The 15,000-nt window shown below is 42.0% G+C and overlaps 3 protein-coding genes and 2 long non-coding RNA genes across 7 annotated transcripts in view; 3 read left to right on the top strand and 2 right to left on the bottom strand.

The window, feature by feature from the left end:
* heatr1 (HEAT repeat containing 1) overlaps positions 1 to 1,127 on the top strand; it is a 28,050-nt gene extending 26,923 nt beyond the window's left edge. The window contains exons 43-45 of the mRNA XM_061027727.1: positions 1 to 151; positions 555 to 663; positions 945 to 1,127. The exon at positions 1 to 151 is cut by the window's left edge and continues 8 nt beyond it. Of these exons, the coding sequence (XP_060883710.1) occupies positions 1 to 151; positions 555 to 663; positions 945 to 1,033 (349 nt within the window). The 3' untranslated portion in view covers positions 1,034 to 1,127. The remainder of the gene's footprint in view (positions 152 to 554; positions 664 to 944) is intronic.
* Positions 1,128 to 4,985: 3,858 nt separating this feature from the next.
* On the top strand, positions 4,986 to 6,177 carry LOC132955101 (uncharacterized). Its single transcript, XR_009665885.1, has 3 exons — positions 4,986 to 5,604; positions 6,060 to 6,085; positions 6,158 to 6,177. It is a non-coding gene; the product is annotated as an uncharacterized LOC132955101 (long non-coding RNA).
* An 879-nt stretch (positions 6,178 to 7,056) lies between these two features.
* arg1 (arginase 1) overlaps positions 7,057 to 15,000 on the top strand; it is a 213,217-nt gene continuing 205,273 nt past the window's right edge. The window contains exons 1-8 of one of the 2 annotated variants that reach the window (XR_009665873.1): positions 7,057 to 7,188; positions 7,303 to 7,375; positions 9,108 to 9,282; positions 10,242 to 10,401; positions 12,137 to 12,231; positions 12,654 to 12,758; positions 13,288 to 13,424; positions 13,679 to 14,086. Coding sequence is in view for 1 of the 2 variants with exons in the window: in XM_061027497.1 (XP_060883480.1) it covers positions 7,072 to 7,188; positions 7,303 to 7,375; positions 9,108 to 9,282; positions 10,242 to 10,401; positions 12,137 to 12,231; positions 12,654 to 12,758; positions 13,288 to 13,424; positions 13,679 to 13,842 (1,026 nt within the window). In the remaining variant the exon portion in view is untranslated. Of the gene's footprint in view, positions 7,189 to 7,302; positions 7,376 to 9,107; positions 9,283 to 10,241; positions 10,402 to 12,136; positions 12,232 to 12,653; positions 12,759 to 13,287; positions 13,425 to 13,678; positions 14,318 to 15,000 lie in introns of those variants that run through there. The other variant, XM_061027497.1, reaches the window with a different exon arrangement.
* On the bottom strand, positions 10,422 to 11,873 carry LOC132954949 (uncharacterized). 2 transcript variants are annotated; one of them, XR_009665874.1, is made up of 4 exons: positions 11,742 to 11,873; positions 11,644 to 11,706; positions 11,343 to 11,461; positions 10,422 to 10,544 (listed from the first exon to the last, which is right to left on the bottom strand). It is a non-coding gene; the product is annotated as an uncharacterized LOC132954949 (long non-coding RNA). The 2 variants fall into 2 exon arrangements; XR_009665875.1 differs by lacking the exon at positions 10,422 to 10,544 and adding an exon at positions 11,115 to 11,160 and having other exon boundaries at positions 11,303 to 11,461.
* LOC132954944 (prolyl 4-hydroxylase subunit alpha-1-like) overlaps positions 13,987 to 15,000 on the bottom strand; it is an 11,629-nt gene continuing 10,615 nt past the window's right edge. Inside the window, exon 15 of the mRNA XM_061027496.1 lies at positions 13,987 to 15,000. This exon is cut by the window's right edge and continues 933 nt beyond it. The gene's annotated coding sequence lies outside the window, so the exon portion shown is untranslated.

The following is a 15,000-nucleotide window of genomic DNA, read 5'->3' as shown; positions in this document are numbered from 1 at the left end:
CAAAGTGGGCGGAGTCGAGGCGTACCAGCAGAGGGTGACTCAGCACCTGGTCCCGTGTGTGGGTCAGTTCTCTGTGGCTCTGAGTGACGACGCTCTGTGGAAAACTCTCAACTACCAGATCCTGCTGAAGACCAGACACACGGACGCCAAGGTGACACACACACACACACACACACACACACACACATACGCACACACACACATACACAGACACACACACACACACACACAGACACACACACACAGACACACACACACACACACAGACACACACACACACACACACAGACACACACACACAGACACACACACACACACACACAGACACACACACACACACAGACACACACACAGACACACACACAGACACACACACACACACACACACACACAGACACACACACACACACACACACACACACACACACCTGGCAGGCCTCCTAGCCTGAGCTCACTGTACCCTGAGCATTGCCTTGCAGGCATTTTAAACTTTTGCAAAGGAGTTTTTTTAAAGTGCAGTACAGGTAGTTAAGCCCCTCCCCCTCCCCCCTCAGGTGCGTTTCTCCTCCCTGTTGGTGCTGATGGAGCTGGCGTCCAAACTGAAGGAGAACTACATGGTGCTGCTGCCCGAGACCATCCCCTTCCTGGCTGAACTGATGGAGGGTGAGTACATGCGCGCACACACACACACACACACACACACACACACACACACACACACACACACACACACACACACACACACACACACACACACACACACACACACACACACACACACACACACACACACACACACACACACACACACACACACACAGAGTCTCATCTCAGAACCGAAAACATTTTTACTCATCATCAGTGTCGAGCAGTGTGGAACGTTTTTTTGTTTTTGTTTGTGGTTGCCGTATGAAACATGATGCTGATGTGTTGGTGTGTTTCAGACGAGTGTGAGGAGGTGGAGCAGCAGGTGCAGAAGGTGGTCCAGGAGATGGAGAACATCCTGGGAGAACCACTGCAGAGCTACTTCTAACACACACACACACACTGAGTCATCAGCGGTGATCTGATGGAACATTTGTACGTCTGCATGAAAAATAAAAAAGTCAAGTTGTTTTTCAAACTCAGTCTCTGTTTGTTTGTTTTACTCAGAATGAAGCTCAAAGGAGTAGAGCTCACAGAGAACGCTCCTCTAGACCTGTCATGACTCAGGGAGGCTGACCCTGTGAATTTATTTCCATATTCTCTGAAAGGTGGCGGTGACCTAAGAGGAAATTCTCCTCAGATCTTACAAAAGCTATCAGGATGTTGCAGGACTTTCTTCAGCTCTCTCCACCACCCAGATAAAGATTGGCGAGCCGCCGAGGTGTCCTAACACATCAGCTGATTGTGTGTCCCTGCGTCACTTCCTGTTTCTCTCACTTTCATAATAAGGTTATTTTTTTTCTGTGGTCATGCAGCGAGCTGCCAGTAAACTTGTTCCTTCATTTTCGTTCTGACAGCAGGTATTAATTTAGTGAGTGAACTTCCTCTAATGAAGAATTTGTTTTGACTGATTCACGCCCCGCCTGACCAGAAACATATGAAATAATCACCTGATTCACCCACAGATACTCCAGTAATGGACGTGTTGTCCAGCACGAAGTCAGCCTGAGGTCATGAACTTCAAGTTTAAGTCACACTTTAAACTACGGTCACAATATTCACCAATGACTACCTGCTATTAGCATGCTAGTTAGCATCATACTGGCTGATTATTAGCACCTTATTCCACATGACCATCGTTTATATCTCATTAACTCAGAGTTTGTCCTACTGATGACTGCTCATTAATAGAAAGTGGGGAAGACATCGAGACATGAGCTAATCACACCTATTTGGTTTTTTGAACCAGGCTGTAAACATGTTAATCTCTGCTGTAAAAACAGGCTTTTTAGAATGGGTGTGTATGTGACTTCCTGTGCTTCTGCAGCCAGCCTCTAGAGGCGCTGCTTGTCAACAGGCAACTGCTTGGGGGCTCACGAACTTAAAGCCATAGCAGTGTGACCCAGAATGTGCTAATTTTGTAACAACAGTATAAAAACTCCCTAAGGTCCCCCCCATCTGACCGCACTCACTCTCGTTGCCCCGCATCAATACTGTGAAAACCAACGTTAGTCAGTGAAATCAAAAAATATAAAAGAGGAGGAATTATCCGTCTATAGGAGAGAACAAAGAAGAGGAGTAATCGTCGGGACACGGGCAGACATGATGGTGATGGACGCTGGTTGGAGGGAACCCCCCCAATGGATTTTTGCCTAGGGCCCCATCAGACTCTATAATCTCCACTGCCAGCCTCTAGTGGACACTGGAGGAACTGCAGGATTTTGCACTTAAGCCTCGGCTTCATTTTTCAACACTGGAGGATGATAAAGATAAACTTTATTGATCCCCTATGAGGGAAACAGCTCAAGAAAACAGGAAACAGGAATATAATGATTAAAAATAACAAGAAGTTAAAAATCAAACATATTTACATCAGTTAAATAAAGGGAGAACAAATACAATAATATATTATATATATTACAAGGTATGTACACTTCCACTTGTGGAAAGACTTGTTATTAAAAACACACACAGTGTGTATCATGAGGTGGTGATGCTGTTAAAGAGTCTGATTAAACAGTCTGACTGCAGATGGGATGAACGACCTGCGGTAGCGCTCTGTCTTGCAGGGTGGGTGTCTCAGTCTGCTGCTGAATAGTTTGTAGTTTGCTTTCTATTGGTTTAGGGTTGCAAACTAGGAAGTGGCCACCCGGTTGGAAGGAATGCACAGTGGTCTCGGCTGGTGGAATCACCTGCTTAGAGCACTCAGAAACAAAACAGAGTAAATACTTAACATATTTGATCAATTCAAACAAGTCCTAATCTTTCTAAAGATTTAAAATTCTGTCATTGCTAACCATGCAATAACACATTCCATCCTCCATAAACCATAAGATAAAACAAGTCTGTTTTCATACATTTTCTATGAATTTGTAAAATGTAGTCATATAAATTTAGTTTTCTGGACAGTAGGAAAACAAAGTGACAATTGCTCGAGACTTTTAGACAAAACAAAACAAGATAGTTGACCAGCAACACATATTAGGCCTATTTCAGTCATTTTCTTCATTATTCTTTTTCCATTAGCCAACTCTACGTCCCTGAAACGATCTGCCTGCAATCGCCTTTGATTCAGTTAGCAAGTTGCTATAAATGACTCTTCTTTATTCCATATTCTTCTTATTTCTGTATCGATACTTTTCCATAAAATCCTTTTTCCATAAAAAAAATCATCAGCTGCTATCATTCTCTAATTAATTAATACAATTTTACAAAGGGTTTCTACGCATTTTATTCGGCAAGCCTACCCCTACAGCTAAGTATTAGCTGCGCTAGTCCCCTGATTTATACATAACTTTAACACCGAGGTTTTAAAGCATGCAAACCTTTGCAGCTCTGCCAGTGTCCACACTGCAGATTATTCTATGTTCCTCATAGAAATTTTCACAAACATCACAGATATTCCAGCACCCAAAGTCAGAACAAGTCACATCAGAAAGTCCTCTAATGAGTGTGTTAGTAATACCATGTAAAACATAAACAACATAACAATAACATTAATTATCAATTTTAAATTTCATAAAGTCCAGAAATACAACACTGTGTGATTTAATTCAACTACATTTATAAATGTCCAATCCAATAATACTTAATTGTCCATCTCATACAGAAATAGTCCCCAACACGTCTTTTAACAAGAAATACTTCTTCCAGGCAAGCAAAAAAGTTGAATTGCTTACCTGGGTCTGAAGTGATCATTGTCGACTGTTTGTTGACGCCACTGTTAGGTGGGGGTTATTTCTGTAGTAGATGGACAATTATGAAAACCATATAAGGTTACAGCTTCAGACACCCAAAAGTAGAATTACTGTGAGATGGTTGACACAATTTAAAGATATGTCCACAAAATTATCAAGATGAATGAATCCATGAAAATACGTACTAACACCCTCCTGACCAGTCTGTTCAGTCTCTTCCTGTCTCTCTCTGTGCTCCCTCCTCTCCAGCAGACCACTGCATAGAAAAGTGCAGACGCCACCACAGTGTCATAAAAAGTCTGTAACAGAGTCCTGCACACTCCAAAGGACCTCAGTCGTCTCAGCAGGTGAAGTCGACTTTGGCCCTTCTTGTACAGGACGTCTGTGTTGTGGGACCAGTCCAGTTTGTTGTTGAGGTGAACACCCAGGTATTTGTACGTCTCCACCCTCTCAATGTCCAAGCCCTGGATGTTCAGCGGTGCAGTCTGGGGTGACTTCCTGCCAATCACCATCTCCTTTGTCTTGCTGGCGTTGAGCTGAAGGTGGTTGAGTTCACTCCAGTCGACAAAGTCCATGATGACCTGCCTGTACTCCTGCTCGCTCCCCTTAGACACACACCCCACGATGGCTGTGTCATCGGAGAACTTCTGCAGGTGGCAGCTCCCAGAGTTGTAACAGAAGTCTGAGGTGTACAGGGTGAAGAGAAAAGGGGAGAGAACTGTCCCCTGCGGGGCCCCTGTACTGCAGACCACCATGTCAGACTCACAGTCCTGAAGCCTCACGTACTGTGGTCTGTTGGAGAGGTAGTCCGTTGTCCATGCAGCCAGGTGACGGTCCACTCCCGCCCTCTCTAGCTTCCCCCTGAGCAGTGCAGGCTGGATGGTGTTGAAGGCACTGGAGACCCTCACAGTGCTGCCAGTTCTCCAGGTGAGTCCAGGATCTCTGCAGCAGGTAGATGACGGCATCATCCACCCCGATGTTTGGCTGGTAGGCGAACTGCAGAGGATCCATATCTGATGTTGTCATATATGGATATGATCTGTATGCAAGTTTTATTGTCGCTGGTATGGCAGTCGACATACTGAGTGACAGTAGGGAGAGTGGCAGACAGGGAAGTATGATTAAAGTGCTGGTGCTTTTATTTTGAAGGTAGACAAACTGAAGGGTGGTGCTTTTATTTTGAAGGTAGAACAAAATGAAGGGTGGTGCTTTTATTTTGAAGGTAGACAAACTGAAGAGCGGTGCTTTTATTTTGAAGGTAGAACAAAATGAAGGGTGGTGCTTTTATTTTGAAGGTAGAACAAAATGAAGGGTGGTGCTTTTATTTTGAAGGTAGACAAACTGAAGAGCAGTGCTTTTATTTTGAAGGTAGACAAACTGAAGTGTGATGCTTTTATTTTGAAGGGAGACATACTGCTTTTATTTTGAAGGTGGACAAACTGAAGTGTGATGCTTTTATTTTGAAGGTAGACAAACTGCTTTTATTTTGAAGGTGGACAAACTGAAGTGTGGTGCTTTTATTTTGAAGCTGGACAAACTGCTTTTATTTTGAAGGTGGACAAACTGTAGTGTGATGCTTTTATTTTGAAGCTGGACAAACTGCTTTTATTTTGAAGGTAGACAAACTGAAGGGTGGTGCTTTTATTTTGAAGGTAGAACAAACTGAAGGGTGGTGTTTTTATTTTGAATGTAGAACAAAATGAAGGGTGGTGCTTTTATTTTGAAGGTAGACAAACTGAAGTGTGATGCTTTTATTTTGAAGGTGGACAAACTGAAGAGCAGTGCTTTTATTTTGAAGCTGGACAAACTGCTTTTATTTTGAAGGTGGACAAACTGAAGTGTGATGCTTTTATTTTGAAGATAGACAAACTGATTTGATTTTGAAGGTAGACAAACTGAAGTGTGATGCTTTTATTTTGGAGCTGGACAAACTGCTTTTATTTTGAAGGTAGTCAAACTGAAGGGTTGTGCTTTTATTTTGAAGGTAGAACAAACTGAAGGGTGGTGCTTTTATTTTGAAGGTAGAACAAAATGAAGGGTGGTGCTTTTATTTTGAAGGTAGACAAACTGAAGTGTGATGCTTTTATTTTGAAGCTGGACAAACTGCTTTATTTTGAAGGTGGACAAACTGAAGTGTGATGCTTTTATTTTGAAGGTAGACAAACTGCTTTGATTTTGAAGGTAGACAAACTGAAATGTGATGCTTTTATTTTGAAGCTGGACAAACTGCTTTTATTTTGAAGGTAGTCAAACTGAAGGGTTGTGCTTTTACTTTGAAGGTAGTCAAACTGAAGGGTTGTGCTTTTATTTTGAAGGTAGACAAACTGAAGGGTGGTGCTTTTATTTTGAAGCTGGACAAACTGCTTTTATTTTGAAGGTGGACAAACTGAAGTGTGATGCTTTTATTTTGAAGGTAGACAAACTGCTTTGATTTTGAAGGTAGACAATCTGAAGTGTGATGCTTTTATTTTGAAGGTGGACAAACTGCTTTTATTTTGAAGGTAGTCAAACTGAAGGGTTGTGCTTTTATTTTGAAGGTAGAACAAACTGAAGGGTGGTGCTTTTATTTTGAAGGTAGAACAAAATGAAGGGTGGTGCTTTTATTTTGAAGGTAGACAAACTGAAGGGTGGTGCTTTTATTTTGAAGGTAGACAAACTGAAGTGTGATGCTTTTATTTTGAAGCTGGACAAACTGCTTTTATTTTGAAGGTGGACAAACTGAAGTGTGATGCTTTTATTTTGAAGGTGGACAAACTGAAGTGGGATGCTTTTATTTTGAAGCTGGACAAACTGCTTTTATTTTGAAGGTGGACAAACTGAAGTGTGATGCTTTTATTTTGAAGCTGGACAAACTGCTTTTATTTTGAAGGCAGACAAACTGAAGTGTGATGCTTTATTATTAACATTTTATTTTAACATTTTATTAACATTTACAAACTGTATTTATTACTGATCTTATTACTGATCATCTCCTTCCATCCCATCTTTCAAACCCGGCGCAGCTCGAGACGGCTGTTCATCATGAGTCTGACTCTCCTCTCCACTCTAACTCCACTTTTACCTGCTCTCCAGATAACATTTCTTATGAATTAATTGCTGCTATAAAAATAAAGATTGATTGAGTGGGTGACGTCATGCCTCCTCACTGACAGCGCCCACGCCGCCCAGGTGGTGACGTCACGGTGGTAGTTTATAGGACGGCCCGGTGCGTGTGCGGGTGACAGTCAACATGAGGAGCGCGAGGATTCTGCAGCAGATCGTCAGAAGACAGAGCCTTCATCATCATCATCATCTTCACACCAAGAGCTCTGTGGGGATCATCGGAGCTCCTTTCAGCAAGGGACAGGTGTGTGTGTGTGTGTGTGTGTGTGTGTGTGTGTGTGTGTGTGTGTGTGTGTGTGTGTGTGTGTGTGTGTGTGGTCAGTGCTGTAACTCTTCCTCCTCTTCTTCCTCTCTGCAGCCTCGTGGCGGGGTCGAGAGGGGACCGGACCTGATCCGAGCTGAAGGACTGCTGCCCAAACTGCACGAGCTAGGTGTGTGTGTGTGTGTGTGTGTGTGTGTGTGTGTGTGTGTGTGTGTGTGTGTGTGCGTGTGTGTGTGTGTGTGTGTGTGTGTGTGTGTGTGTCTGTGTCTGTGTCTGTGTGTGTGTGTCATGTAAGACCAAAACAGTCTTAAAATGGTTCAAATGTTTGTACCTGTTTATTTTAGGTATAAAGTGAAGTTAAATCCCGATTAGGCTCGTTATGAATATAATTATTAAATAATATAGAATAATATAATTATTCTATTTACACTAATACTCTAAAAAATTGAATTATTTATTTTTGTTTATAAATATTACTAATAAGTAAAAATCTTCACGTCCTTCTGTTTGACTCTGTGATCGACCCGAGCAGCACTCTCTCACTTTTTGTAATAATTCACTTCATCTGGTTTTCGTGTTGCTCCTCTCTCTCCTCTCGCGTCGGGTCGAAACACAACATTCATTATTGAAGCGTTATTTTGTCCGTCAGATAAATGAGATGCAGCGACATGAGGGGCTGAGTCCCAAATCACACAGAATCACACAGAATCACACAGAGCCCACCTGAGAGAGCATCATCATCATCATCATCATCATCATCATCAGACCGGATACAGAGAACTCAGTGTGTCCCGAAATGACGAGAAGAGAAATCCTGTAGTGTGTTTACTGTGTGTGTGTGTGTGTGTGTGTGTGTGTGTATGTGTGTGTGTGTATCTGTGTGTGTGTATGTGTGTGTGTGTGTGTGTGTGTGTGTGTGTGTGTGTGTATGTGTGTGTGTGTGTATGTGTGTATACCAGTGTGTGTGTGTGTGTGTGTGTGTGTGTGTGTGTGTATGTGTGTGTGTGTGTATGTGTGTATACCAGTGTGTGTGTGTGTGTGTGTGTGTGTGTGTGTGTGTGTGTGTATACCAGTGTGTGTGTGTGTGTGTGTGTGTGTGTGTGTCTAACTTCAGTGTGGTGATGCATTGTATAAAAAGTATAATGAGCAACCGATGGTCACTGCTCACTAGCCGAGCGATTTAGACCATCATGCATTGCTGCTGAAAGCTTTAGTGTTTAACGTCACTCAGACGGACGAGAGCAGATCTGAGATCAGTTTCTACAAAGATTCAAGATGGAGTGATGTTAGTTTGTCCTCATGAACCAATCAGCAAGCTCCGCTGTTAAATGCTGCAGTCCCTTGAGTGTCCACTCGGGGCCGGCTGCAGAAGGTTTGTGGTTTACTGTGAAGTCTTTCTGCTCGGCTGTGTTCAGGTTGACTTGCAGCAAAGCTTTCAAGTTGTTGGTTTTTTATTTTTATGAGACTAAATGGTTGGCTCATAGACGACACCTTTAACGGGAACTTCTGCAATGACGCACTGAAGGTTTCACACAGTACTGAGAGTCAAACTGAAACTCAACATCCACTGGAACAAATTTTATATGTCCAGTGCTTTGTTTCTGTGTGTGTGTGTGTGTGTGTGTGTGTGTGTGTGTGTGTGTGTGTGTCATTGGTCACTTATGTCACTGGCAGCAGGTTGTTCTGGCTGTAAGTTTTGTTGACTTTGAATCACAAAATTAAACCATCTCCACACACAGACGATCTGCAGCCTGTTAATGTTCAAACAGAGAGCATTCTGGGAAAAAAATAATCAGCCTGTCGGGAAGCTTTCATGAGCTTGTGTGATTGGTAGATACTTTAAAGAAACAGAGGTATTAAAGGTGCAGTATGTTGATGTTTGTTCTGTTTATGTGTTGCAGAATGTGCAGTGAAGGATTATGGGAACCTGGTGTTCGAAGAGGCGGAGCTTGATGGGCCGGAGGGCGTGCTGAAAAACTTGAAGGCGGTTGGCAGCTTCAACCAGAAGCTGTCGCAGGCGGTGCAGCTAGTGAAGAAGGACGGACACACGACTGTGATGCTGGGAGGAGACCACAGGTGTGTGTGTGTGTGTGTGTGTCTGTGTGTGTGTGTGTGTGTGTGTGTGTGTGTGTGTGTGTGTGTGTGTGTGTGTGTGTGTGTAGTACAGAATTAATACAGACTGCAAGCATCTGAGCCCCCCATCCTCAGGTGGGGGGCTCAGATGCTCAGGTGGGGGGCTCAGATGCTCAGGTGGGGGCCTCACATACTCATGTCGGGGGGCCTCAGATGGTCTGGTCTCAGATATGAGTGTGGGAGCGTCTTCTATCTGTTCCAGGTTTTTCTCGTTTTTTTTCCTCTGAATCTGAACCTTAAAGTCAACAAGTTAAAACGATGAACCGTTGACGTTGTGTGTGTTCAGCAGCAGCTCCGTCTGTCAATCATCCACCAACAGAACAAACTGCTCTGAACTTCAACCTTTAAATACAAAATGCTTTCATTCACAGCACTCGTGTGCAAATACAGAATCAGAATTATAAATGAATGTTATATTTAATCAAATGTTTGCAGAGTGACTCGAGTCCTTCAGTTTGACTTCATTCAGGAGGACAGGAAGTCGCTCAGACACAATCATCACAGACAGAAAGTGAGCTCAATAACAGAGGGACTATTTTAAGATGAATGCCACTTCCTGCTTCCACTCAGAACAACTCGGAGGGTCGTATTTCAGATGTTATCACCCAACAGTTTAGTCCATTAATCAGCAAATATATATATTTTTAGATTTATTTTTGAGCTTTTTCTGCCTTTAATGTAGAGACAGGACAGTGGATAGAGTTGGAAATCAGGGAGAGAGAGAGAGTAGGGAATGACATGCAGGAAAGGAGCCACAGGTGGGATTCGAACCTGGGACCACATCCTCCGTACATGGGGCGCGCACACTAACCACTGCCCCACCAGCGCCCCAACCAAGAGTTTTCACTTGTCATGATGATGACCTATCTCGTCTCTGATTCTTGTTTTCATGCTTCCATCAGTCTGGCGATCGGCTCCATTCACGGTCACTCGGCGGCGGTGGGAGAGCTGGGTGTCGTCTGGGTCGACGCCCACGCTGACATCAACACGCCGCTGACCACGTCGACTGGAAATCTGCACGGACAGCCCTTGTCGTTCCTCGTGAAAGAGCTGCAGTCCAGTGTGAGAATATCACAACAGACAAACACTGTCATACAACATGTTCATGTATATTTTTAGACTACGTGTTTAATCATTTCAGGAAATCGATTTCAACTTAATTCTCTTCATTTCGTGATATTCCGAATTTCTTCCTGACATTTTGACTTTTTTCGCGATATTCCGATTTTCTTCCTGACATTTTGACATTTTCGTGATATTCCGACTTTCTTCCTGACATTTTGACTTTTTTCGCGATATTCCGACTGTCTTCGGGACATTTTGACTTTTTTGTGACATTCCGACTTTCTTCGGGACATTTTGACTTTTTTCGTGATATTCCGACTTTCTTCGGGACATTTTGACTTTTTTCGTGATAGTCCGACATTTTGACTTTTTTGTGAAATTCGGATTTTCTCGCATTTTGACTTTTTCGTGAAGTCCGACTCATTTTCTGATATTTATACTTTTTCGTGAAGTTCCGACTTTCTTCCCGACATTTTGACTTTTTTGTGATATTCCGACTTTCTTCGGGACATTTTGACTTTTTTGTGACATTCCGACTTTCTTCGGGACATTTTGACTTTTTTTCGTGATATTCTGACTTTCTTCCCGACATTTTGACTTTTTTGTGAAATTCTGACTTTCTTCCTGACATTTTGCCTTTTTTTGTGATATTCCGACTTTCTTCCTGACATTTTGACTTCTTTCGTGACATTCCGACTTTCTTCGGGACATTTTGACTTTTTTCGTGATATTCCGACTTTCTTCGGGACATTTTGACTTTTTTCGTGATAGTCCGACATTTTGACTTTTTTGTGAAATTCGGATTTTCTTGCATTTTGACTTTTTCGTGATATTCCGACTCATTTTCTGACATTTATACTTTTTCGTGAAGTTCCAACTTTCTTCCTGACATTTTGACTTTTTTTGTGATATTCCAACTTTCTTCCTGACATTTTGACTTTTTTTGTGATATTCCGACTTTCTTCCTGACATTTTGACTTTTTTCGTGACATTCCGACTTTCTTCGGGACGTTTTGACTTTTTTCGTGATATTCCGACTTTCTTCGGGACATTTTGACTTTTTTCGTGATAGTCCGACATTTTGACTTTTTTGTGAAATTCGGATTTTCTTGCATTTTGACTTTTTCGTGATATTCCGACTCATTTTCTGACATTTATACTTTTTCATGAAGTTCCAACTTTCTTCCTGACATTTTGACTTTTTTTGTGATATTCCAACTTTCTTCCTGACATTTTGACTTTTTTTGTGATATTCCGACTTTCTTCCCGACATTTTGACTTTTTTCGTGATATTCCAACTTTCTTTCCGACATTTTGAATTTTTGTGAAATTCAGACTTTTCTCGCATTTTGACTTTTTTCGTGATATTCCGACTCATTTTCTGACATTTATAGTTTTTCGTGAAGTTCCGACTTCTTTCTTGACATTTTGACTTTTTTCGTGAAATTCCGAAAAAAAAATTGACATTCCGATGTTGTTCTCAAAATTGTATTTCCACTTTTTTCCCAACATTTAGATTTTTTACCTCAGTATTTGGACTTTTCTCTTGAATGGATATAAAAATCCTCCTTTCATTATTCATTTCTCATGTCTGGTCCTTATCGTCTTCCATAGTAATCTGACAAACACAAGGGGAACATTATGAAATGTCTTCATTTCGGATCGGATCATTTTTGTCTGTTTATGATATATAACCTATAGCCTACATATAATCTTTTTTTTTTGTGGACAGGTTCCCGTGCTGCCGAGCTTCTCGTGGCTCAAACCGTGCATCTCGTTCAAAGATCTGGTCTACATCGGACTGAGAGACGTGGACCCCGGAGAGCAGTAAGTTTACATATATTTCACCATTTTCTGTTGTTTTTTTTACATGAACAGAGACTCCCGTAGTAATGTATGGAATTCATTCCGGGCCTCGTTTCCCTGCACTAATGTGTACTGAGGCGACCGGAAGTCCACTCACTCCTGTGGGAATCTCTGTGATATTCGATGTGTGAAATAAATAGAACCGTTGCGGCGGATTTTGGAGAGACCGTATGACAATGTGCTAGCTCAGCTAACAGGCTGCTAACGAGCCAACAGGCTATTACCTTCAATACAGTTGACGATGTTGATTGTAGAACGAGAACTTGTTTTTAAACTTGTCCTGAATTTAATATTAATCTACTTAAATATGGTTATACTTTATGTACAGTCCTTATCAGTTTCATATCAAACACTCAACATGTATTTCTGTATTATTTTGACAGTTACATCCTGAAGGAGCTCGGGGTGAAGATGTTCTCGATGTCAGAGGTGGATCAGCTCGGAGTGTCCAGAGTGATGGAGGAGACGTGTGACTACCTGTCCTCCAGGTGAGCTCCACCCACTCATCGCTCTCACTCTTGCTGCTCTTTCCACTCAGAACAGGCTGTTTCTGTGTCTGTAGCTTTAAATATGTAAATGAGCTCTGTCTGACCACGCCCCCTCTCTGGAAGGACTTGGGTGTCTCGGTCTTTCTCGCTCCATGTCCTATTGTTTACGGTGAGAAGGCAGACTCAGAGGGCAGAACAAACACCTAGCTGTGGGAGTGTCACCCACCTGGGGGAGGGGCTACTGCCCTTTGTGATGTCATGAAGGGAAAATCTCCAAACGGCCTGTTTGAGCACACATTTTCTGAAAAGTGGAGCAGGTAGAAGATGGAGAGGATGGACTTTTCTCATCATTGGGGGGTTTGTAGACAGACTAGAGACACATGTTAGAGTTAGAGGAACATGGGGAAGAGGATTTTAGATTTTATGTGACCTTTAAAGTAAAGATAGAAAAAGTATTTTTAAACAAAGACAATCAGACACCGAACAAATCAGAGAAACTCACTGAATGTGTTCTTTTTTATTCTCTCAGAGGGAATAAACCGATCCACCTGAGCTACGACATCGATGCCATCGACCCCACTGTCACCCCAGCAACCGGGACACCTGTAGTGGGCGGGCTCTCATACAGGGAGGGGGTCTACATCACAGAGTGCCTCCGTGAGACAGGTACGTCCAAAAACAGACCAAGACAGAAAAAAAATATTCTTAAAAGTTTTCCTTTTTATTGTTATTTTAATTTTCATTTGTCATTAAAATCCTTTCATGATCTCTTCTATTTTACATTCTTTGAAACGTGGTGCTCAAACTCTGTAATCGAATCCATACAAAGATGGCCGCCAGCCAGTCAAAATATTATGAAAAAGCGTCTTTAAAAAAAGTTTTTTAAGTGTACATTCATGTGACCTGTGTCCATCCCGCAGGTCGTTTGTCGGCGGTGGACCTGGTGGAGGTGAATCCTCTCCTCGGTAAGACCGAGGAGGGCATTCATTCTACCGTCAGCACGGCGGTCGACGTGCTGCTCGGCTGCTTCGGGCGCCTCCGTGAGGGAAACCACCCCTCAGATTACGAGCCCCCCAAGCCATGAAGGTGGACGACGCTGTCCTCTCCTACTGCACTGATGGACACTTGAACATGTCTGAGCACCTGATCACTATTACTCTGCCAAATCATGAACTCCACTACCCAGAATGCCTTTAGCCTGATGTCAGTGTGCTGCACACGCTCGCTGTTTGATTTGTGACACTTTTACCAAAGATATTTTATACCTGTGGCCGTCCACACAGCAATCAGAATCTAATCTACAATCACATTTTCATTTTTTATCCAGAGTATTAATCATTTTCTGACTTTTCTAAATGCCTTAAAATTGTAATAAAATAAAATAAAATAAAAAACAGTTTGAATCTTCAATTTGCTTGTTAATTCATTCAACATTCAAATATGTTTATGAATTTATGTTTGCATGCATGTTTGTATGTATGTGTATATTCATACCTACACAGATAGTACTCTCATCTTACAGACAGTACAAACCTTCAGAATAAAAGCCTAAAAAGTTGTATTTTTAAATGTTAGTTCGACAGCCTTTTTGAGTGATGTCATCCTATGTTTTTAAGTGCTTAAAACAGCAAAATAATCAGAGGAAATCAAAATGAGGAATTTATCAGAGAAAACAAAAAGAAATAAAGAGGAGAAGGAATTAAGAGTTCAACAGTTAAAACTACATCACTTTAAAGAAGAGCTGGAATCAATATCATATCAACCTGAACATAAACTGTCAGAGTTTAACCTCTGACCCCGGGACTCATTCCTATGAAGCTGATTGTTAAAATAAATCTGCTTTCGAGAGACAGTTTTTAAACGTGACCTTCAGGAGTTTGACACTAAAGCAACATGTGACATCAGAGTGACATCACGTGTTTTTAATGTTTATCTTCTGTTTGAAGAGTGAACGACCGGCAGGATGAGACGGACTGACGGAAAACTGGACGATAACGGAGGAGGGGGAAGGGGGTCGAAAGAGCTGCAGAAACTACCGTGAAACTTCAAAATAAAAGCCCATCACAATTTAAAGGCCCCGTTTTGTTAGCTCTCACTTAGAGGTCCTGATGCTTTTAGTGTGGAAATAATGTTTTAAAATGAAAGCTCTGAGTTTTCTCGCTTTTAACTACACGTACGTGATGTCACACATGACATCAGAACTGTTTATCCTGCGGCGGTTTGTACCGTTTGTTGTGCACGC

This window comes from Labrus mixtus, chromosome 21 (assembly GCF_963584025.1).
Source record: "Labrus mixtus chromosome 21, fLabMix1.1, whole genome shotgun sequence".
NCBI lineage: Eukaryota > Metazoa > Chordata > Actinopteri > Labriformes > Labridae > Labrus > Labrus mixtus.
The sequence above is the reverse complement of the archived record's forward strand: the minus strand, read 5'-3'. Positions and strand labels throughout refer to the sequence as shown.